Source organism: Malus domestica, chromosome 17 (genome assembly GCF_042453785.1).
Source record: "Malus domestica chromosome 17, GDT2T_hap1".
NCBI lineage: Eukaryota > Viridiplantae > Streptophyta > Magnoliopsida > Rosales > Rosaceae > Malus > Malus domestica.
The window spans coordinates 32,855,731-32,878,045 of NC_091677.1; the positions used below are offsets into that span (position 1 = coordinate 32,855,731).

A 22,315-nucleotide genomic window follows, 5' to 3' on the forward strand; every position below is an offset into this window, starting at 1 on the left:
GAATCGTCGTGGTTCTGACGAGACCGCTTAGATCGCCAACTATCAACACCTAGACCGCCTAGACAACGTCTAACGGCCGACTAACTTCCTACCTAATTTTAAAGGAAAATTAATGAAAAGGGCTTGAAAACTTTAAGTTTTAATGATAAGGACAAAATAAAGGGTAAAGTGAATAGTACCATGATTGACTTTTTAGTGTAAAAATATGGTTTTTCGTTAAAGTGAACAATACCAGGTGCTTTTCGTTAAAGTTCCCTAATTTTAATGAATGATTTGGCCTAAATTCCTTAGCACTCTACTGCCTGGGCTAATTTTCAGAATTGTATATTTATGCCCTTAAGTGCATAAGTGTAACATCTCATATCGCTTAGGGAAGTGATCCTTAAATGTATTTTCACATCTTTATCTAGCACGAGGCATTTTGGGAGCTCAATGGCTTCAGAGTTCATCGGAACTCGGAAGTTAAGCGAGTAGCGCGTGAGAGCAATCCCAAGATGGGTGACCCACTGGGAAGTTCTTGTCTGAGTTCCCAGAAACAAAACCGTGAGGGCGTGGTCGAGTCCCAATTCGGACAATATCGTGCTACGGTGGTGGAGCGAGCCCGAGACGTGGTAGACCCCGGGCTGGGATGTGATAATTTGATATCAGAGCCTAACCCTGGCCGTGGTGTGCCGACAAAGACGTCGGGCCCCTAAGAGGGGTGGATTGTAACATCATACATCGCCTAGGGGAGTGATCCTTAAATGTATATTCTCATCCCTACCTAGCATGAGGCTTTTTGGGAGCTCACTGGCTTCAGAGTTCATCGAAACTCGGTAGTTAAGCGAGCAGCGCGCGAGAGCAATCCCATGATGGGTGACTCACTGTGAATTTCTCGTGTGAGTTTCCAGAAACAAAACCATGAAGGCGTGGTCGGGGCCCAAAGCAGATAATATCGTGCTACGATGGTGGAGCGAGCCCGAGACGTGGTGGACCCCGGGCTGGGATGTGACAATAAGAGATTGATTTTGCCTGAAAGAGACTAAATGACACCAGTCTTTAAAGAGCCAAAATTTTAGTTATGTCAAGCCAAAATCTTATCATGTGTAACATATTCACTCACTTGACATGTCTTAAAGGTGGTTTGAGAGTGAGGTGCTTAAAAAAAAGCACCCATGAAAAAAAGCTGTGAGGGTTTTAGGTGTTTGGTAAACTGAAAAAAAATGGCTTATTTTGGAAGCTGCTGTGAGAATAAGCTGAAATCAAAGGAAAAAGTTGAAGCCGCTATTTGCAGCTTTGGAAAAATGGCTTTTTTTCAAAGCACATGGAGCTACAGTGCTCCTTTAATGAAAAAGACCCACTATCAGACTGCTTTTTTTTTCCAAAAGCACTTTTACAAAAAAGTTTACCAAACATTCTGCTGATTTATTTCACAGCTGCTTATTTTCACAGCACAACCGCTTATTCTCACAGCAGTTTTTTTTTCAAAGCACAACAATACCAAACCAGCCCTTAATAATATTGAAAACCCTATTTACCAAATTTGAGTTGCCACATAATAACCGACCAAGGAACAAAATGTCGATAATATCGGTTTTTAAGGGGACCGATATTTTTATAACTATCCAAATGGTTTTCGTGATAATATCGCGATATTTTCGATATTATCGACAAAATTGCCGAGGCTCCGTCGTCAGAAAACTGTAGCCAAGGCTCCGTCGTCGCAGCTGCCAAGATTTGCGCCTCTCTCTGCAATCCGCGCTCAGACCCATCAAAATCCGCAATCCCTTCTCTCCGGATCCCAAAACCCGCTCGGGTTTGATGGATCCTCTGCCTCGTGTGGGTGTGGTGTGGCTGTGCTCCGGGAATGAGAGTTGCTGAAATTGGGGGAGAAGAAACAAGGAGAGGAATGAGGGAGAAGGTTCGAGGGATTGGGGAAGGGGGAAACACGGGGAAGTGGGGTGTGTGTGTGTCTGTCTCATCTGGGAAGGAGAGATGCATAAAAGAGATGGGGGGAGAACTGGAGAAGAAACAAGGAGAGGGAGGGTGTGTTTGCGTGTGTGTGTGGAATGAGGGAGAAGGATCGAGAGATTGTGTGTGTGCGTGTGTGTGTGTGTGTGTGTGTGTGGCACACGGTTTTGGCACACGGTTTTGTATGAAACCATGGTTTTGTGTGTGTGTGTGTGTGTGTGTGTGTGTGTGTGTGTGGTTATGTGTGTGTGTGTGTGTGTTATCCGAGAGAAAAAGAAAAAAACTTTTGAGGGTGTGTGTGTGTGGCACACGATTTTGTATGAAAGATTTGGAAGTGACTTTGCTAAAAAGAACCAAATATTCTGTCAGAGAATAACCAAAAAATCTGCTTACTTTATCTTCTTCTCCACGTGAAGACCAAATTCTGTCAGAGAAGAACCAAAAATGCAATGTATAAAGTGTAAAATATTGTACTAATTCATTATATATAAATGATTATGGTGTGTTTAAACTTCTTTCATTAATTACTACATATTTTCTACACTCACAATGTTTGTCAGCTCGCTATATAATCAACTTGATAATGTTAAATCAATCATGCAATGCATTTCCTTCCAATTTTTGGTGATAAACTAATAGATAATTGACTAAATAAACATCCTGCAAAGTTTCAATAAAAATTTCCATGTTTTTCTTACAATTTTCGTGGTTTCTATGTAATTTTTATCGATATCGATATTATCCCGATATTTTCATCGATATTTCCGTATTTTCGGACTACCTATATTTCCGATATTACCGATATTTTCTTCATTGTAACCGACTAAACTACAAATGATGTATATACGCTAGACTATGTTTGGTATGCGGGAAATGAGGCTTGAAAAAAATTGTAATTAGTGGTGGGAAATGAGGGCATTTCCTGTACTTTATTGCGCACTTACAACATTAATTACATTTTTAAGACAAAATTATCCTCATTACATATTGAAAAACCAATTATGCTAACAATAACTCTTCGTACTCAAATTTAGTTTTTTCATATTTTTTGCTAATAATAATCCTAGTAAGAAATAAAAATACAATTTTATCCCTAAATTTCATATATTATTTTCCTATCTTTATAATACGAAAAGGAAAATTTCATTTAAACTCATTTAACCTCTTTCTACACCTAACTTAAATTTTAAATGTTAATTGTCTATTTTATCCTATTGCATAATTAGTATTAAGTACAAAATGAAATTAATAATAAAAATGAAATTTATCAATAGACCCACATACTATAATTAAACCCTAGCATCACTCTTTGTTTATCTTACGTTCATTCGGACTAAAACAATAATAGCTCTGATAGAGAAAAACAAGCTTTTCTATTTGATGAATGGTGATTTTGAAGTTTTTAATCCTCCAACTAAGGTATAACTCGATTTATAGATATTTTGTTTGTTTGCTTCTTCTTTGGATTAAATTTCATACTTTTTATATTATATTGTATTTGTTTTTCTCTGCAATCTGTATGCGCCCCAAAACACCATTGCAAGGACTTTTGATTGGTACTGCAAAGACTTAAAACTTGATTCTTGGTGCAAATAAAGATCGCTCAACCTTAACCACGAACTAGCTGGTGGAATGTCTTGCACCTTTTTTATTCGAAATAGCTCCAATTTGTTTATTTGTTTATTAACATAGCAGCAAAACACCCAGTCCTATCCTATGTCACCTCAAAGTTTCTTAAAAAGTACATGAAAATGCTCGATTTAAAAAAGATTGAACTGGAGCTTGTATAACATACTCTTGGCAAATTCAAGTCTATGGAATGATCTCTTGGATCCCAAGTCCATGGAAGGGTTGTGGTAGCAGAAAGAAAAAAAGCAGCCATGGAAATGCTGGTCCTATACGGCATATGCAATTATAGAGGGGTCAAGGACGCCTCTTTGAAAGAAAAAACATTCAATTAGAGATGTTATTTTATAAAGGGAATTAGTGTAAAGATAATTTTACATTTTGAATTGGGTTTGAGATGGTAGTTTAGGTAATAAATTTGAGTTTAAAGAGATATTAATTCTTTAATAAAAATAGTATGGGTGAATAAAGTAAGTTGAGTGTAGAAAGAGGTTAGATAAGTTTAAATAAAATTTCTCATAGAAAAATGTGTTTCCTGTCCCTAAGAAAAGATATGAAAAATTATTTCACATTCCATTCCGCATACCAAACACACCCTAAATGAGTGAGGAATAAATTATTTAACCCTAAGAAACTACTAAACCAATCTTTAAACCTTATTTAATATAGCAATAGATATTCAATCAATATGAAAAGAATGCAATAAAACCAAAAATGATCATCACATCCACCCCATAATTACTAAAACTTGACTAATTCATGTACGAAATTCTCAATCTACAGTTAAGAGCTCCACTATAGATTATTTTCTTACAAGCGTTTATGACTTAAGAGTCCCATTATTGATTCTCTTTGTATATACATTTACGGTTAATAGTCACTCACACGACATCATACATAAAAAATGAGCACGCAATGCACGCATGAATGCATATCAGCAATTAGTAACGTCTTGTCCGAGGCAAGACTCATGGCATATGCCTTGGTTAACTCAAAATATACCTAGTCAATGAAATATTTTTCAGTGTGTGCCCAGAATACAAACATATACGTCATATTTCATTATACAAGCGGATAGTCACTTAAAAAAAAAAAAATTCCTCCACTTATATTATAACGTACCGTTTTGTATTTCAAACATATTAGAAAAATCTCTCCTGGTCTATAGAATTGTTAAACGAGTGAAGGGCTAGATTTGGGGATACAAATTGTAAGACAAGGAGCCTAATACAGTTGAATAATAGCATATCAACAACTTGACACCTAATTGAAAAAGGGCACGTGCTGAATACGTAGAAGTTGCAGGTTTGAAATCACTTGCTCCGCTAAAGCATTGACTGATTTGGTCCACCAAAACCGTACCCGTTGGGACGCTAAATTACAGGTGGTGGTAGAAGACAGGTAGTCTTTGGTTGTGGTTGGTTGTTGTTTGGCCAACTTACATCTTCTATTACTTTTCACCCTTCTAACTTTTTATAGTGTCATGTACACACTTATTTTTAGTTTTAAGATACATTTATTTTTATTTTTTACACATTTTTCTTAATTTCTGATTGTCGAACTGAAGAGATTGAAGAATATCAAATGACATAAATTAATAAATGTGTGTAGAAAATAAAGATAACGTGTAGGGAACATCGTCCTATTCATCAAGTATCATAATACAGATAGTTAATTTTTTTTCTTCAAATATTCTACTATTTGTATTATGACAGTTAAGGTACTTGACTATATTTTCGACAGAATAAAAAATCTCTCATGAAAGAAGACTTCATCTTTTTTTTTTTAATTGAACGATAAATTTGTTAGAGTAAATATTAAATTAAAAAGCTGACGTAATTCAAACTTACACCCTAATATAAAGTTTAAACTCCTTTTTTATTATTGTGATAGAGCGCAGACGTCTTTTTCTCTTTGAGTCGATAATGCCATATTGGTCTTGTTGGTCGTTATTAATATTGAGTAATGTAATATGAAAAGAAAGGTTTGTAAAGAAAGGTGTTTCACGCGGATGATGGTGTTAACGTTGGTGAGCCCACCCTCGCTCTGCACGTGACTTACCCCCTCGCTCTCCCTCCTCTCTCCCTCCAAAACCCCCATCGCTTTCTTCTCTCTCCTTCGTTTCGTCCCCGTTTGCAGCGAGGTTTCTCCTGAATTGGGATCGTTTGGGTTTCCCAGTTCTACTTTTCTGGAGAATGGATTCGGAATAGTAACCCCTCCCTCACAACCCAGAACCAAACGTAAATTAAATCGAATTACAAACCACATATGAATCTAATTTGGACAAGGTATTCAGAAACTGATATATATATAGGAGCTTAGGGGAGGGATCCTCATTTTTTCAAAAAAAATGGGGACACGCTCCCCACCGTTAGATTGACTTTAATGAAATTGTGTGGTTGAGATTAAAACACAGGCCATAGAATCTCAATCACATGATTTCATTTAATTCAAATCCAACGGTGGGGAGCGTGTCCCTATTTTTTTGAAAAAATGAGGATCCCTCCCTTAAGCAATTCCTATATATATATATATATGTAACACATGTTAGTTTACCCCAAAAGAAAAATGATGTAACGCATAGTATTTAAAAAAAAAAACTAATAAAAAAGGATAGAAAATTTTGAATTTTAGTGATAAGAATAAAATAAAAGTAAAATAAATAGTATCATGATCTTTTAAGGTAAAAATATGATTTTTCGTTAAAATAAACAATACTGAGAGTTTTTCATTAAAATTATCTTTAAAATATTGGTATAAATATGTAAATTTGTGAATATCAACTGATATACTGAGATCATATCGACTACTTTAGATAAAAATGACAGTAAAATGAAATTTGAAAAGATATTTAACATCTAATTTAAATGAAATATAAATTTTTTTTTTAATATTTAATCGGTAGAGCGAGAATATTCACTAAATCTATTGACGTCAGCCGAAAATAATTATTTTTAGCTGAAATTTAAGAGTTTCGGTTCATAAAACAAAACTCTAAACCCATTCCAATCACTATCCATTGAGATTTCACCTTTGGATCTGTAAAAAAAAGAAAAGAAAAAAAAGACCCAAATATTTGAACCCCTTCGAACCGGAACCCAGTTGGTATTACCTCCGGAATTTGAATTCCTTTGCTTTCTCGATCGGGTCGATTGAAACTGTGCCCGGCTTTTCATCGACGAGAGTCTTCTGTTCACAAGGAAGAGGATCCTTGAACAGATCGGGCCAATGAGATCGTTTGGTCCCAGCCGCACGATCTAATTTAAAGAGATCGGAGGGCTCCCCGCATCATCCCCATCTTTTGCTAACATGGGGATCCCTCATCTCCCCATCCCACCTCTTCGAGAGCCTATATATATCCAGAGAGGTTTCTCTTGAATCCTTGATTTCGCTCACATCACTCTCTACGTATTCGTCGTCTACACAGGTACACAAATTTGGTTTCTGCTTCTGGAATCTGTGAGGGTTTGACGTCGGGGACGATACGAGATGAGGAGGAATTGAGATTCAAATGCTACTGCATCAAAGAGGGGATTGGGATTCAAATGCTCGGATCTGCTGGTGGTAAATTCTTGCTTTCTTTTCAATTTTGTTTTGTTGCGATTCGTCTTGGTTTCTTGATCCTGCATTGTTTCTGTGAAAATTGTGAAATGGTTGAATTTCAGTGTTACTGAGATGTCGAATCGTGTGTTGGTGGATTAGTGGGAGCTAGATTTGGATTTTGTGTGGAAAAAATGCGGGCTTTGAGTGTAGCCGAATTTGCGATTTGGAGTGACTGAGGAGGAGCATTGTGTAATTAGGTCTCTTTGAAGTAATTGGAATTTGAAGTACATGTTTGAGATTGTGGACATGGTGGTTATCAGAGACCTCTTCACCTAATGGAGATTGGTCTGGTCCAGGTGAGAAAATCCAACTGTTTGTGTGCTGAGGGTTTGTTTGTGAGTTTGAATGCAAGACGAAAACTGATTTTGAGTAGGAAATATAGGTTATGACACGGTTTCTCTTGAAATGGTGTTTTTGGAGCGGTACTTCCCCCCCCCAATAGGCACTTGTTTGGTGCCAATGCGTGCGACCTGAGGGATAGGATACTGAGAAACAAAGCATCGCCGTGCTATAGATGTCTAAAATTGAGGGGTTTAACCTTTTTTAATTGATGCATCATTGAGAGTGTATTACTTGTGCGACTTGGTAAAGTATTTAGTGTTATTGCTAATTGCGTTCAATTTCATTTGAGGCATAACTCTAGAAGGTGTATTTGGACGCACAGCAGATGGCTGGCTATATATGTTGGTTGCTTTCACTCGTGTATACATTGCTGTTGGTGTGGCTTGGGAAAGTGTTTAGGTTTCCTGATTGCTTCCAATATTTCTCTTCATCTTCTACGCGTGTTAAAGTTTGAGGTGATAAATAGTTAGTTGATTAGGAAGTTGATTGATCTAGATGTTGAGTTGGACAAAAATGGGCAGAAATTGTAGCAGAAGATGCAGGCTTTTTGGATGATTTTTGAAGTGTGTGAAGGATGATTTTGAAGTGTTATGCTGATTTTTAGTTGTATGTTATACTAGTTTAGTAGCGATTATGGAGTAATAGTATTATTTAAAAAAGGTCGTACCCAGTGCACAAGGCTCCCGCTTTACGCAGGGTCTGGGAGAGGTGAATGTCGGCTAACCTTACCCCCATTTTATGGAGAGGCTGCTCCCAAGTGGAGTAATAGTATTATTTACCACAAAAAATTTACTAAAGAGCTTGAAGAAAATTGCAAGTGTATGTTAGTTTATTCTGAAATTTTAACTAGCTTATGTAGTATCATGACTGGAATTTTAATAATTGTAATATGAGTTCAATAAATAGTGTAAAGATGAGTTCCTCAAATGGCTGGTTGTCGAAGTATTTGAATGTTCATAAATATTGTAAAGAAGTATTGAAACTTAAAAAACAAAACCCAGATACTCTGCCTATTTATAGCAAATTTGTCAACTTCGTGAATCCATCTAGCTTGTCAGCATTCTACTACCTTCCCATGTTATCCCACTCCATTAGCTCTCCCCACCTATCAACACTTCTCTGATGTAAACAACTACCTTCATTTCTTATTATGGCAATCTTTTGTTATTTTTTCTTTTTGGGTTGATGTGTATAAGGTGTGTGAGCAGCAAGTACATGTAAAGTAGAGCTCATATTATGTCCCAGTCAAAGACGACACATGAAGCTTGAAAAAAGAAAACAGGATTGCGAAATATATCAAATTTAAGATGAATGTTTTACTTACTAACATAGAACTTAGGTTGGGGGCACATGTAAAGTCTTGTGCCGGACACCAGATATCCTTACTCCACTAAATAGTGACTTGTGATCTTTTCGCTATGCTAAAACTAACATCAAATACTTTACATTTTATTTTATTTTAATTGTACAAATTTTTGTAATTAATTTGAAAAAAAAATCCATTATTTCTTTGGATTGGTGGTCAGAAAATATAAATATCAAGAAACATAATTTAAGAAAGTTGAACTAGTTGTTTACTTTCTCAATTTTCTTTCAACAAGTGAGATCAGTAACTAGAGATGTTTAATATCTGTTTTGGTTCACATACTATAGTGATGTAACAGGGTGAGACTGAGCGGTGGACTTGAAAAGTACATATCCTTGCTTTTTTTACTTTTGCAATTTTACATGGTTTTGACAAACTCTTACTTGAACGAGATTTCATTTTTCTTGTATATTCTGCTAGACTTTTGATGTTTCCTTCTGAAGAGTGTCATGCCTTTCTATAGTGATCTCTGATATTTTACTTTTAAATTGCCTTTTCTCTGATGGCAAATTTTGTCCCTTCATGTATTTTGCAGGTCTTATGACCTCCAGCTTGAAGAAGTCATTCCAATTGAATTTTGGAACTCGTTCTTTTGTAAGGAATGCTGTTAGGTTAAAGACATCTTTTATGGGGTAGGAAGTGGGGGCGAAATGGTTTTAAATTTCAGATATTTAAAGACATGGAGGAGACACGAGATGATAGAGGGCTAGCAGAGCAAGGGCCTCCAAATGCATCATGGTGGCCTTCAGATTTCGTGGACAAATTTGGATCTGTTTCTTTGGGATCCCAAGAAGAATCACTGAGTAATACTGAATCACCTAGAAGTTCGGACCAATATGTGTTGTCATCTCAGAAGGCATCACAAGTATTATGGCAAACTGGAATGCTCTTAGAACCGATTCCCAATGGTTTCTATTCTGTCATTCCGGTGAGAATTAATTGTTGGTTATACTTAATTGTTATTTTATTTTTGTTGAATTATTGATAAAAAAATTGCCGTTCTTATTCTTGCTTCCCCGTTACATCTTGTCTGATTGATGTTGGAACCGGGATTGATGTGACTGTAAACAAAATGCCATGTCCTTTTTATTTTTTTTATATTGTACTTTAAATATCTCTACATTCGGATTTTTTTTGGGCTTAAGGGTAGGTTTGCTTTGACAGAATAAAAATTTGGAAGTTTTAGGTGCAGTGGTACATGTGTTGTCTGTTCATGTGCACACTTTTAAACTACTTCAAAGAAACATTCTGATTAATTTTTCCTTCCCTTCAAAATGACAAGAAATCTTAAATACATCACTCGCTTATTCAAAGAGTAGATGTACAAATGCAGATAAGTAAAACATTATCAACGTACTGCTAATTTAGTGTTGTTGAGATGGTGTAGTATTCACTTGTAATTTTCATTGGCTTTGTTTATTTTGATTCGTTTTCACTTGTCCACTGTAGTTGAGATTTGATCGTTTCAATTGACCCAATCTGACAATATACAGGAGAAAAGGCTCAAGGAGATCTTTGATGATATTCCTACTCTTGATGAGCTTCATGCTCTTGAAGCAGAGGGTTTGAGAGCCGATGTCATTCTTGTAGATACTACAAAAGACAAAAAGGTGTCCATGCTGAAGCAACTGATTGTGACTCTGGTGAAAGGATTGAACGCAAATCCAGCTCGAATGATAAAAAAGATTGCTGGATTGGTGAGTAATTTATTTGTTTTCCTGGATCTATATTGAAGTTGCCTTGAGTACACACTCTCTCTCCATTTTGATCTTATTTTGTCTGTTAGATTATTTCTTTTATGCCTTACATCCAATGTTTTCAACTGTCAAAGACTGCCACTTACATGTTTTACTATTACTATTCATATCCTTATGATCATAATATGAATAACAATGCCATGTAGATAATATGAATAACAATGCCATGTAGATATGCTACCTGGTTCTAGACTTATGCTACGATTTCTTTGCCTATTCCGCACAACTTCTTCAGTTACACATAAAGTAAACATCCATGAGATATGAATCATAGAACCTGTGTTATCTAAACCTGATGTTAGATTAACTATTCTGCTGCTATACTGATATATACCATATGCTGCTTATCAGGCACTTACTGGGTCAAGTTTTTCATAAGCACTGCTTGTGATTTCTTTGATTAATAACTTAGGACATGTTAACATCATTAGGATGATGCTTTAACTTCGTCTGCCATGCCTACACAGGTTTCAGATTTTTATAAGCGGCCAAATGCAGAAAGTCCAGCAAAAGCTGCACTTGAAGAAACCTCCCACATGTTTGAGAATCGAGGAGTCCAACTTTTGGGGCAAATAAAACATGGTTCATGCCGTCCTAGAGCAATCTTATTCAAAGTTCTAGCAGACACTATAGGTCTTGAAAGTAGGCTAATGGTGGTAAGCTTATCATTTATTTGATGGTGTTTAACTGTTCTAGTTGATTGATATTTTCCCATGGATATTATACGGTTCCATCCAAATGATAAAAAAATTGTCAAATATATGATATAAGTTCTTACTATTCTCAATCATGATTAGCGCTGAAATCTGAAATGCTGCCTTTTGCTCCTTGTGTTTCTTTTTGTATCAGGGTTTGCCTATTGATGGAGCCGTTGAGTGTGTAGATTCATACAAGCATATGTCTGTGGTAGTTGTGTTGAACTCTGTTGAACTACTGGTCGACCTGATGCGGTTTCCTGGGCAGCTGTTACCCCGATCAACCAAAGCAATATTTATGACCCATATTTCTGCTGCTGGGGAGAGTGATAGTGCAGAGAACGACTCGTGTGATTCACCACTAGAACCAAACAGTCCTCTATATGGATTTTCAGAGAGAATGGATCCTGACAGGTTAGCTGATGCGGTTTGTAAAATCCTAAATTTTAGAATTAGAAATTTGGAACCTGTAATGATTGATGATTTTGTAGCAAGCATGCGCTACAAAGAAAACTTAGATGTTTCATATTTTTTCCGTTGCAGTGCTGAAAAAGATGATAGTCCTCAGTTCCGTGGTAGATTTGATGTGCCCTCAAATGCACAAGGTCCCTCATTACAAAATATAATGTTGCGACCTATTACCTCCGTTGAAAGAAAACTGAGGTGATTTACGTTTCCTGTCTTGACAAGTAAAACTCTAGTCTCAAATGAATTTTTGCTATGACCATCCCATTGCGTGCTTTTTTTTTCTCTTCTCATTAAGTTTGTCCTTTTGCTTGATTTTTAAACTCTCAAATGCATGGGACTATGAGTTGTTTGTTATTGAGTTACTTTTTTAATCCCTCAGTTTTTCACATAGTGAACCCAACATTGCAACTACATTTTGGCGGCGTAGTCGGAGGAAGGCCATTGCTGAACAGCGGACTGCTAGTTCAAGGTTTTCTTCATCCTAACGTGTTTTTTTCAAGATTTCAAGTTTAATTTTGTTAGTTTTAAAGATTCAAAACTCCCATAGTTCATGATGATAAATCATGTTGGTAAGGATCTAGGATCATAGCAGCTCCATTTTTTATTTTTATTTTTGCATTGTGTGATGATTTCACCAGTAGGAACTTGACTCTACTGAGTTGTCTTATGCAAGGGACGAGAGAAAAATGACATTATACAAGCTACTTTTGACAATAAACTCACACTGGTTCCCCAGTAATTCTTCTGTAGAATTTATGTACTGATAAGTAAACTGATAAACTTTTGTTCCGGATGCCAAAACTTGATTTTTTTTTTTTTTTCAGAAGATACCATTGTGATACCTCTCTCTCTCTCATAAAGTTGTCCTATCTTTAGCATAATATAGTCTGCTCCACTTGTGGTTTTAGTTGTATTTCAATGCATCTTAGTCTGTCCTCTTGTTTACAGATGGCTTATTGTAAGACCTTGGCATACTGTACATAAAATGCTTCTTAACAATGTTGAAGTTAGAGAGACCTGGAGCTAGAGATGGAATTTTCATGTTACTTGTGTCAGATGGTTTTTGTGATGTGTGTATCTGTGTTGCATATGTGCGGCACTCTTCTGGGTGCTTTTCTCTGGAAAGATGGCAACAATACTAACATCATGTATACCATTATCTCTATGGCTATCTTGACCCAAACCACAATATTTTGAGACAAAAAGAATAAGAAAAAGTTGACCGTGAATTTCCCTTTCATTCGAGTAGTTTTGATAGTTTAATCTCCCAATAATGCCAATAAGGTACCGACTTCTTGATGGACTACATGGTCTATATCAATGGTGACAGTTTCCATTTTTCCAGTTATATTTAGGATGGATAATGTTCTTGTGAATCAAGATTTAGCTTTTCGGTACCATTGCAATATTAATAGAATGCTCATAGAAATGCTTGCACAACATCAATTTTCAGGTCAGATACTTTTTTGGTTCTCTTTAGCCAGTCTTATGATTTTCCATGATATTGTGTTTTATTTACTAGCCCATGTCTAAAGTTGGTCTAGACTCACCTTTTACTCTTTAAGCAATATCATTGCATATAGTTGTCGTTGTAGTTATTCCTTTTGTTTCTTTCTGGTTTTTCAGTCCAGAGCATCCTTCGTTCCGAGCACGTGGGCGGTCCATGCTCAGTGGTGATGGGAAATCTTTTAGAGATTATGCTGATGACATGCCTACCTCAAGGTTTTATTTATATGTGTTGATCCCATTTTACCCCTTTGTATAAACTAAATCTTTTGATGGATGGTTTAGTGAATAATCCACAAGTTTATTATGCGCTGAGGCAGTGGATATTAATTGAGGTCTTATTTATAACAAACGAACAGTATTGATTGCCTTATTATTTTCATGTTTACAAGATTGGGTGGGGAATGGTTGGAATGGAATTGTATCCTACAAATGACAATGCGGTGGGTGCAATTTATTGGGTCAAACTAGGCTTCTGACCTTTGGCCATATATTTCTTATAGACATTACATAATCACTAAACCCAAACCAAGCTTGGGGCCAAAAAGCTATCCCTGTTATTCGGTTAGGCCAGAAAAAGTTAGTATACAAAATTGATCCCTCCTTGAAGTTAATGCTTCCATTCCCATAATGTCATTAATCATTTTTGTTAAATTGTCCATTATATTCCACTCATCGTCTCTTCTGCTCTATACTATCGGACTTTAATCTTCACCAACTGTACTTGGTCATTTGGAGATAACTTATTGATGTTACATTGTCTGCTGAAATTAGTATTGGTTAATTTTGTGTGTGATTATTTTTTGTTTTAGCTTGTATACGATGTTTCTTTCACAGCTCAATCTTCACATCTTAAAAGAAATATATATGTGTGCTCTTAAACTTGTCTTCAATTCTTGATTGTAGGTACAGGTCAGACGGTGCATCAACATCAGAAGCTCGCAGATTAAGAAGAAGAAGCATGAGTATTACTCCAGAGATTGGCGATGATATCGTAAGGTTGATGTTTATTTCATTGTTTTCAAAAGAGGTCTTTGCTTCCTATAGTTTGTCAATTTCACAGAACTACTCACCTTGTGGGTAAACTGATATTTTTCCCTTTGTAGAAATATTTTGGCATCTTTCATTTCAGTTTATTGGTTATTTTTGAAAAAAAATTCTTGGTTATTATTACCTTTTTCCTCGTTATATCACTCTTATACTGTTAGAATGTGTTTCTCATCTTGTATTTGATTGTGATTCTTATGATCAATGTCACAGTACACGAGTATTTTATTAGAGGGTAAGTATGTGTTGAAAGTATCTGCAAGTGACAGAGGACCCATGATTCAATTAAATGGTAACAGGTCAATAAAACATTATATATTTTTAGAGCTCTGGCACGCTGAGGTGCTTGCTAATGTGAGGAGCCATGAGAAATCGCCATCAGGCAAATGATGTCGTGTAGATTGTCAACAATTGCCTGTTGCTTCTTACACAGAAGGCCAAGTGAACATGTAATTTTTTTAGTTCCAGCATCACAGAAATGATGACTAACATTGTACAGTACCTGGAGCTGATACAGTAGTCCATCATGCCTTATACATGATTTCTCACTTTCTTCATTATTCTCATTTCCTATCAATAAAAAAAGTTCACTGTGCAGGTTATTTAGAAAATCTTTAAGTGATGTGATAGAAAAATTTTGCTTGAATGATCAAATAAAATTAGTACACATAGTTCTGCTTTAACTAATAAGGAGAAGTCTGTGGCCAGTTTTTGTTCTTAAGCCAAGTTCCTTGTAAATATTATCTCTGGCCAGGTTATGAAAATTTGTTTGATGTGAATATTTGGCATCTAGTATATTGTTTATGTGGAGGCACTCATAGTTCTAACTTGAGAATTATGTCCAAATCAGATGGACCATAAAGAGAATGTTATTTTATCTGATTTTGGATGTTTATAATTAATAAACTATGAATCTAATGAACTATTTAGGGCTGTACGAGCAATGAATGAAACATTGAAGCAGAATCGTCTTTTGAGAGAGCAAGGTGATGATCATAGATCCGGTCTTCAGAAAAATGTACGTTTCTTCATTGCAGTAACGGAAAATATGTTTTCTATTTGGAAATCAATTGTTTAATGGTTTTGTTCTGAAGGTAGGATGGTCAACTGGATGACCGCACTTTTTGTTTGTTTTTTGATTTTGAGTGTTTACTTAGTTTCATTATTTTGGGGCTTTGAGTCTGATCACCTGGCCGGTGGATGTATATAAGCTTGTTATTTTGGTGTAACATCTTTGTCAGTAGTTTAAAATTCTGGAGATATGGTAAATTCTGAAACCCTGCAATATGGATTGTATAGATCTAATATATTTATGTGTGACTCTGTGTGCTTATATATACATATTAGAATGAAGTCTTGTTTCCCAGTAATCAGGTGCATGAAATTTTGGACTGACTTTGTTCTTACATCTAACAATCCAGTTGCATTGTGATCTCCTCTACCCATTTATAACCTCCTCGTGAACTCTTTGCATTGCTTCCACATCCAATGTACAGCTACTCCTGTATCTTTATTCCATAATGTTGTAAATAACCCCTTTTCTGATTAGTGCTCCAGTCTTGCTGATCGCCTTACATTGAATCTGCCTGTTACTTCATATAGTAATATAATGACTAATGAGCATAGCGTAAACGCTATAAAGCCTAAAGATAACAAAATTTATACATTCCTAATCAATCTTACGAGGGAAAGTGATTTTTAGTTTACAACTGGTGTAACCTTAATGTCAATGTAATGTTGGTGATGGGATTAAAATAAATAATAATAATGAATATAATCCATAAAAGAATATGAAGTGGACTGTAACTCTAAATAAGAAATATCTACAAACAACTTTTCTTGACTACTCTCCCACTCCTAGGTGAATGAAAGAGATGTATTCGATAGGCAACACAAGTTAATTAAATTCCGGTTTCATAAGAAATTCTAATTTTGACTCTAAAATTTCCATTATCATTGGTCTTGTTTCTCATGTGTACGTTGCTTATTGGGTAGATGTGGATGATTTCCAAGCGTCAAATACTAACAACTTTAGTGCTCATATTTTAATTATCATTATACTCTGTAAGATTTAAGAATATTGCTAGTTTTGGGCTTTAAAGTTTTCAAGAATTTATTATGAAGCAATTAATGTTGTTTTGGGCTTTAAATTTTTGTTACATCAGGTTTTAAAGTTTTCTTTAGATGATTGTCGTGAATTTTCTGATTGAAGATTGCTTTACGTTTGCTTCACCAGGACCAAATCAGTTCTCAAAAAGCAATATCATTACCTTCATCTCCACATCAGTATAGGAGTCAAACATCTGATAGAATTGGACCGTCAGAGTTTGCAACAAATGATGAATTGGTTTTAACATGGAACAGAATTCTTGAATCCGCCACATTTGATAATAAGCCTCTATTGCCTTACCAGGAATGGAATATTGATTTCACAGAATTGACTGTTGGAACTCGTGTTGGAATAGGTAAGTATCACTTGTGTAACATACAGTACTTCACTATGCTGTTGGCTTGATAAGTGTGAACCCATCTCCCATCTATTTCCTGAGGTGAAAGAAATATGAGTTATTTTTTTTTGAACAAACGATATTATCTATACTAAGGGGTAGGGGAGTGGGCTAAAGCCTCACAATGGGCTAGCAAAGAAATATGAGTTTGTTGTTAAAGAAATTAGTGTTTGTCAGCAATCTTGTTTCTATTTTTTTTTTTAATGTCAAAGAATTCTTTTTACTTTTTACACAAATCATCAAGTCATCATTAGATAAAAATGATATAATAGGGGGATGAAATATCCATTTTCCCTGATTGTTTTCCAAAACGTAATTGGATTTTGGTCCTTCTGTAGAAAAGTATGTTCCTTAATACCAAAGTAAGTCCCTGAGAAAGCTTCTGAATTTCAGGCTGTGAAGCTCCTCTTTCCTTGGAAAAGCATCTAAGTTTTCCATTCTGAAAAATTAAAAATACAGTTCTAATTGATTGAGCTTTTTCGGTTGCTTCTACATTTAGGGTTCTTTGGAGAAGTCTTTCGAGGTGTTTGGAATGGAACAGATGTTGCAATAAAGGTTTTCTTAGAGCAAGACCTAACTGCTGAAAACATGGAAGACTTCTGCAATGAGATATCAATTCTTAGGTATTTCTCACAGATACCTTGATTATTGTTTTGTTTTTATTGTCTTTCTGCTGCAGGTTTTACTTTTTTATCCTATATTTTTCTAATGTGTTCTACTTTTCTTTTGCACGTGGGTATCCAGTCGTCTTCGGCATCCCAATGGTACTTTCTGTTCTGATTATACTTTCCATTTTTCCTTTGTCTATGGTTTTATACGTTGGAGATATAGTAGATAGTACACATTTTCTTTATTTTATACTGCTGTGGAATTTACCGTGATGTTTTCTGCAGTTATTCTATTTTTGGGTGCATGCACGAAGCCTCCACGCTTATCAATGGTTACAGAATACATGGAGATGGGATCTTTGTATTATTTGATTCATTTGAGTGGCCAGAAGAAGAAGCTTAGCTGGCGAAGGAGACTAAGGATGTTGCGTGACATATGCAGGTCTGTTCACTCCATCCATGATCTATGAAATATTTTTCACTCCACACGTTTTTCAGTAGGACATAAATTTGTTGGTTCATGTTCTTTATATTTATTTGAACCCTAAAGAGAACTGACATGTGTTTCCACCATCTATGGCTTTTGGTTCGTAAATTTAGAATTACTAGCTGCTAATAGATGAACTCCTTTAGCTCTGAAACTGACAGTATGGTAGACAGTCTGACAAGACTATCGACATGTTATCGTTCTGTTTAAGGCGGTTAGGTCCTATATGTTGGCAAATGCTTGAAATGTTTCTGTCCTTTGTTTTTTGGAGGTTTGAAATTCCTTATGTTTGTCTCCAAACTTTTGACACTGCAATACAAAACCAATTTGATCTTATGTCATCTCAGTTTGCATGACTTCTTAGTATATGTGTAAGATAGAAGATTCTGTAAGCTAGGTATAATTCAAGGTCGTAATAGGATGAACTCGGAATTTGGCATTTCGTGAGAGTTCCGTGTAATGTAACTTAATCTGCATATAGGATCATTATCATTATCCAGACACCTCAGCACCGCCTGTACATTCAAGTGAAAGAATTTGATAAATTTGCTGAATTTTATGTTTTAGTATTGATAAGCAGTGACTGGAATCTTTTGTTTGCAATTGAAGGGGGTTGATGTGCATGCACCGGATGAAGATAGTTCATCGTGATCTAAAAAGTGCAAATTGTCTAGTGAATAAGCACTGGACTGTCAAGCTTTGTGACTTTGGACTCTCAAGAATAATGTCTGAGACAAACATGAAGGACTCATCGTCTGCAGGAACTCCGGAATGGATGGCACCTGAGCTTATTCGAAATGAACCCTTCACTGAAAAATGTGATATTTTCAGCCTTGGGGTGTTAATGTGGGAGCTCTGCACTCTAAATAGACCGTGGGAAGGTGTTCCACCAGAGAGGGTCAGTAAGATATAAAGTTAAACTATTTTCGTTCTTGTTCCGAATGTGTAGCTAGTACAATCCAACTATCTAGTATTTAGAGAAAGCTAGAAACTTTTGAGGTGAAACTTAGCTTTCTTCTATTCAGGTAGTTTACGCTGTTGCGAATGAAGGTTCCCGATTGGAGATCCCTGATGGTCCGCTAGGCAGGCTTATTTCGGGTAATCAATTGCCTAACCTTAATGAAAAAAATGTCCAGAGCTTTATGCATTTTTCGTGCGTAATCGGGCTTCCGAGCTGACACTTGCATTTTTGTACAGATTGTTGGACGGAACCGCAGGATCGACCGAGCTGCGAGGACATACTCTCCCGCTTGTTAGACTGCGAATACTCACTTTGCTGATACAATCTTGTTTCTTGTGTATAGAAAACATGGTAGAGGTTTTCACTTTGTATTCTCGGCTTTAAGGTGCATGCTGTTGTCAATTTCTCATCTTTTGCTTTTAGTTTTGCATCCTCCGATGTTTTCCTGCAACTCAGCTTTTTTATTGAACTTCCGACTTCCGAAAATACTTTCGACTACTTGCATGTAAGGGGTCATTCCTTCTTGCGGACGACGGATTAGTAAGCAGTTGTTCCTTGTTACAGACTAATTACATTATGACACGTGTGCAAAAGCTTTGTTCATGTTAGTAAACAGTTTGGCAAAAGGATGACAGGATATTATTCGATGGGGAATTGAAAACGACAAAAGTGAGGCATGAACAAGAAGTTCGGAACTCCTTACATTCTTCCTCTCCGATTTCATAAACTATGTCGCGTTACTTTTATTTTTCAATCGAGGATCGGGCGCCTGTTAAGTGCATCTTCGAATCGACAACACGAATCCACTCTCATCTCCGTACTCATTTCGTTTTCGGGTGCCGGATAGTAGTCCTCTCTCAGCTGCACATCCCTCAAGTTGAGATTGTTATTTCTCACAAGGAACATCATGAAATGCTCGTGAGCCGTGCCGTGGATGAAGAGCTTCCGCAATGTGTCACATTCCGACAGCAACCCGGCAGCCGGAAGCGAGAGACTCCTCTGGTTTACATCTCGGTCTTGCGGGGGCCAGTAGTCGAGTTCACCGAGGGACAAACTTCCAATCCCATTCAGGAAGAACCTCTCCCAGAGGCTAAGGTCCATCTGTCCCGCCGGGGCAGTCAGTGCATAACCCACTGTATCACCACAATCCAACTTCATCTTGGACAGGCGAAGATAGCCTGCGAGGCAGCTCAACCCGAATTCTCGCCGAGTGGGTCTGTGGTTAAACCTGCAATCCCCTTCAACCCGAATGTCAATCTCCTCCAGATTGGGACAATCATTGAGACCCACCGAAGGCAATGGAGTCAGCAGCTCACCGACCCCAACCCAAAGCGAAAGATAATGCAGCCTCTCCCATGTCTCATCATACCAAAACCCGTTTCCATTTCCATTGCCGTCACCATAGCCATGGCCATTGCTTGGTGGCATATAGGAACACTCCCCATCCATCCCCAGCTTGCATTTCTTGCTACTTCTGATTTCGTACTCAGCCGCCCAATTCAAGTCCATGTAATCACCGCCATCATCACCATTCCGATTCAACGCAATACCGCCATGGGCATTCACCTGACCAAGATCATCAAAGCCATGAGAATCGTCCTTTTCCCATACGCAATCAATGTGCAGGCGCTGAATCCGATCACGAATGGGCTCCAGAGCCCGCAGCGAGGCCGCGGCATCCAAGTTCTTGCAACAAGAGATCCCGACATCCACTAAAGTCTTCCTCAACAAACAAGCCATCGTCCTCAACCCTTTAACCGTAATTCTCTTGCATCCAATGACCTCAAACTTGGCCAATCTACAACACCCTCGCGCAATCTCAATCAGCCCCATGTCCGTCAAATCGGCCGAGTTCTTAATCGACAGCGACTCCAGCCCTGCACACAACGCAATGCCGTCGAGCTCGGACCCAATAGCCGAGCAAATCCCATGGAACTGGCCCAGCTTGAGCAATCTCAGCCTGGGGCACTTGGACCCGAGCACTTCCAGCGCCAACCCACTGTCTCTCACGTTGTTACACACATCCAGCACCAACTCTTCCAGCAGCGGAAGCCCCGAGAAGAAGTCGACTAACGCCGCGCGCCCGACCCGCGCGTCTTCCGCGGTGAACCCATTGTCGTTTGGGTCGCCGCGGGCGTTGGCCAGCGACGTTGTATCGACCAAATGAACGACTCTGAGCTCCGGACAGTTGGCGGAGATCGATAAGAGAGCCTCCTCGCCGACGAAGCCTATGTATCTCGGATCGAACATACACGCCACTAGGAGATGTTGCAGTTTCGGACACGCCGCCGTGATGGATTTGATCTCGTTGGCCTTGAACCCCTCGGTAAACGACTTCGTCAAGAGATTGAGCTTGGTGAGAGATCGAGCCACGCCGGGATGGGCTTCCAGAGCCGGCGGGAGGTCCTCCGTCCAGTAGTAGAATTCCGACAAGTCGAGCTCCAAGAGGGATTGACACTCCCTGAACAGAGGATCGAAGTCGGCGCCGAGGGGCGAGTGGGGCCGTTGATGCCAGCGGACGAGCTTGAACCGGCGCAATCCCGGCCACAGACGGGAGACGATCTGGACAGTGGAGGGAGATCGGGAGTAGACAGTGAGTGAGGTGACGGATGGGAAGGCGTCACGGAGGCGCTGGGCGAGGAGAGGGTCGGTGTTGGCGGCGGAGGGGGAGAGCAGTGAGTGGCCCCACGGGGATAAGAGTGATAGGTCGAGCTGGTCCACCGCTGTGAAGCAAATCGGGATCCGGTGGAGGTCGCGCGCGTTGCCCCGGAGCTTGAGAGAAGCGCGCGTGGCCCTCTCCATGCTCCGGAACTTCTTGCACACGAGGGAGAGCGAGTTCCGGGTCCGGGTGTCGGAAACTAAGGTGATGATGGCGGATAGTATAACCTCCGGCAGGTCGTTGACGGTGGTGGCCATGGCGGTAGGTTTTCCCCAACGCGCTTGCCGGTGGCCCGCTCTTGCTTCGGAGGGAGGGAAAGAGAGAAGGATGGGAGGGAGGAGTTACTGCTATGTGGCGGGGTTAAGACAGTAGGAGAGTAGAGCACGCGCTGTGCGAGCGCGTGGATAAAGAAGGAGTGTTTGTCGTAGTCATATGGTGGTGGTTTTGGATATGGATGGATTATGGATACGGAACATCTGTGTGATTGTGTACTCCGCTTTTGCAGCTATCTGATTCCGCCTTTTTCGTCCATGATATGAGCCTTCACGTAGCATTCCAAGCAAATATTTTTGCTCCTCATCACTAAACTGACGGTGATGCGCATTATATTTTTGCTCGTAATCAAATGTGATAGTGATGCTTATCATTCTATTTATTATCGTTAGTAAATAAATTTCCTACTCGTTAAAATAGAATACGAGTCGTCATAATCTTTTTCTATTTCAAGAACCTT

The 22,315-nt window shown here is 38.2% G+C and overlaps 2 protein-coding genes across 11 annotated transcripts; one reads left to right on the plus strand and one right to left on the minus strand.

Annotated features, from left to right (window-relative positions):
- Positions 1-6,557: 6,557 nt before the first annotated feature.
- On the plus strand, positions 6,558-19,409 carry LOC103405870 (probable serine/threonine-protein kinase SIS8). 10 transcript variants are annotated; one of them, XM_029097056.2, is made up of 18 exons: positions 6,595-7,140; positions 7,242-7,475; positions 9,423-9,815; positions 10,381-10,584; positions 11,112-11,300; positions 11,494-11,753; positions 11,883-12,002; positions 12,187-12,276; positions 13,434-13,529; positions 14,220-14,312; positions 15,291-15,378; positions 16,597-16,825; positions 17,367-17,490; positions 17,612-17,631; positions 17,761-17,917; positions 18,572-18,860; positions 18,988-19,060; positions 19,160-19,409. In XM_029097056.2, exons 3-18 carry the CDS (start codon positions 9,567-9,569, stop codon positions 19,240-19,242), a joined length of 2,364 nt encoding a protein of 787 aa, XP_028952889.1. In that variant the 5' UTR covers positions 6,595-7,140; positions 7,242-7,475; positions 9,423-9,566; the 3' UTR covers positions 19,243-19,409. The 10 variants fall into 10 exon arrangements, with proteins under 10 accessions (XP_028952888.1, XP_070672654.1, XP_028952893.1 ...); XM_070816551.1 differs by having other exon boundaries at positions 6,919-7,140; positions 12,199-12,276; XM_029097057.2 differs by having other exon boundaries at positions 6,934-7,140; positions 7,279-7,475.
- A 130-nt stretch (positions 19,410-19,539) lies between these two features.
- On the minus strand, positions 19,540-21,839 carry LOC103417443 (F-box/LRR-repeat MAX2 homolog A-like). Its single transcript, XM_008355631.4, has one exon. It carries the CDS (start codon positions 21,837-21,839, stop codon positions 19,674-19,676), a length of 2,166 nt encoding a protein of 721 aa, XP_008353853.2. The 3' UTR covers positions 19,540-19,673.
- Positions 21,840-22,315: the final 476 nt, after the last annotated feature.

What these genes read in the sequence shown, in the direction of transcription:
- LOC103405870 (XM_029097055.2), top strand. Translation starts at nt 9,567, where the DNA reads ATGGAGGAGACACGAGATGATAGAGGGCTAGCAGAGCAAGGGCCTCCA. An exon ending in ATTGGCGATGATATCGTAAG is followed by an intron (nt 14,313 to 15,290) that starts GTTGATGTTTAT and finishes TGAACTATTTAG; the next exon opens with GGCTGTACGAGCAATGAATG. An exon ending in TGGAACTCGTGTTGGAATAG is followed by an intron (nt 16,826 to 17,366) that starts GTAAGTATCACT and finishes TTCTACATTTAG; the next exon opens with GGTTCTTTGGAGAAGTCTTT.
- LOC103417443 (XM_008355631.4), bottom strand. Translation starts at nt 21,839, where the DNA reads ATGGCCACCACCGTCAACGACCTGCCGGAGGTTATACTATCCGCCATC.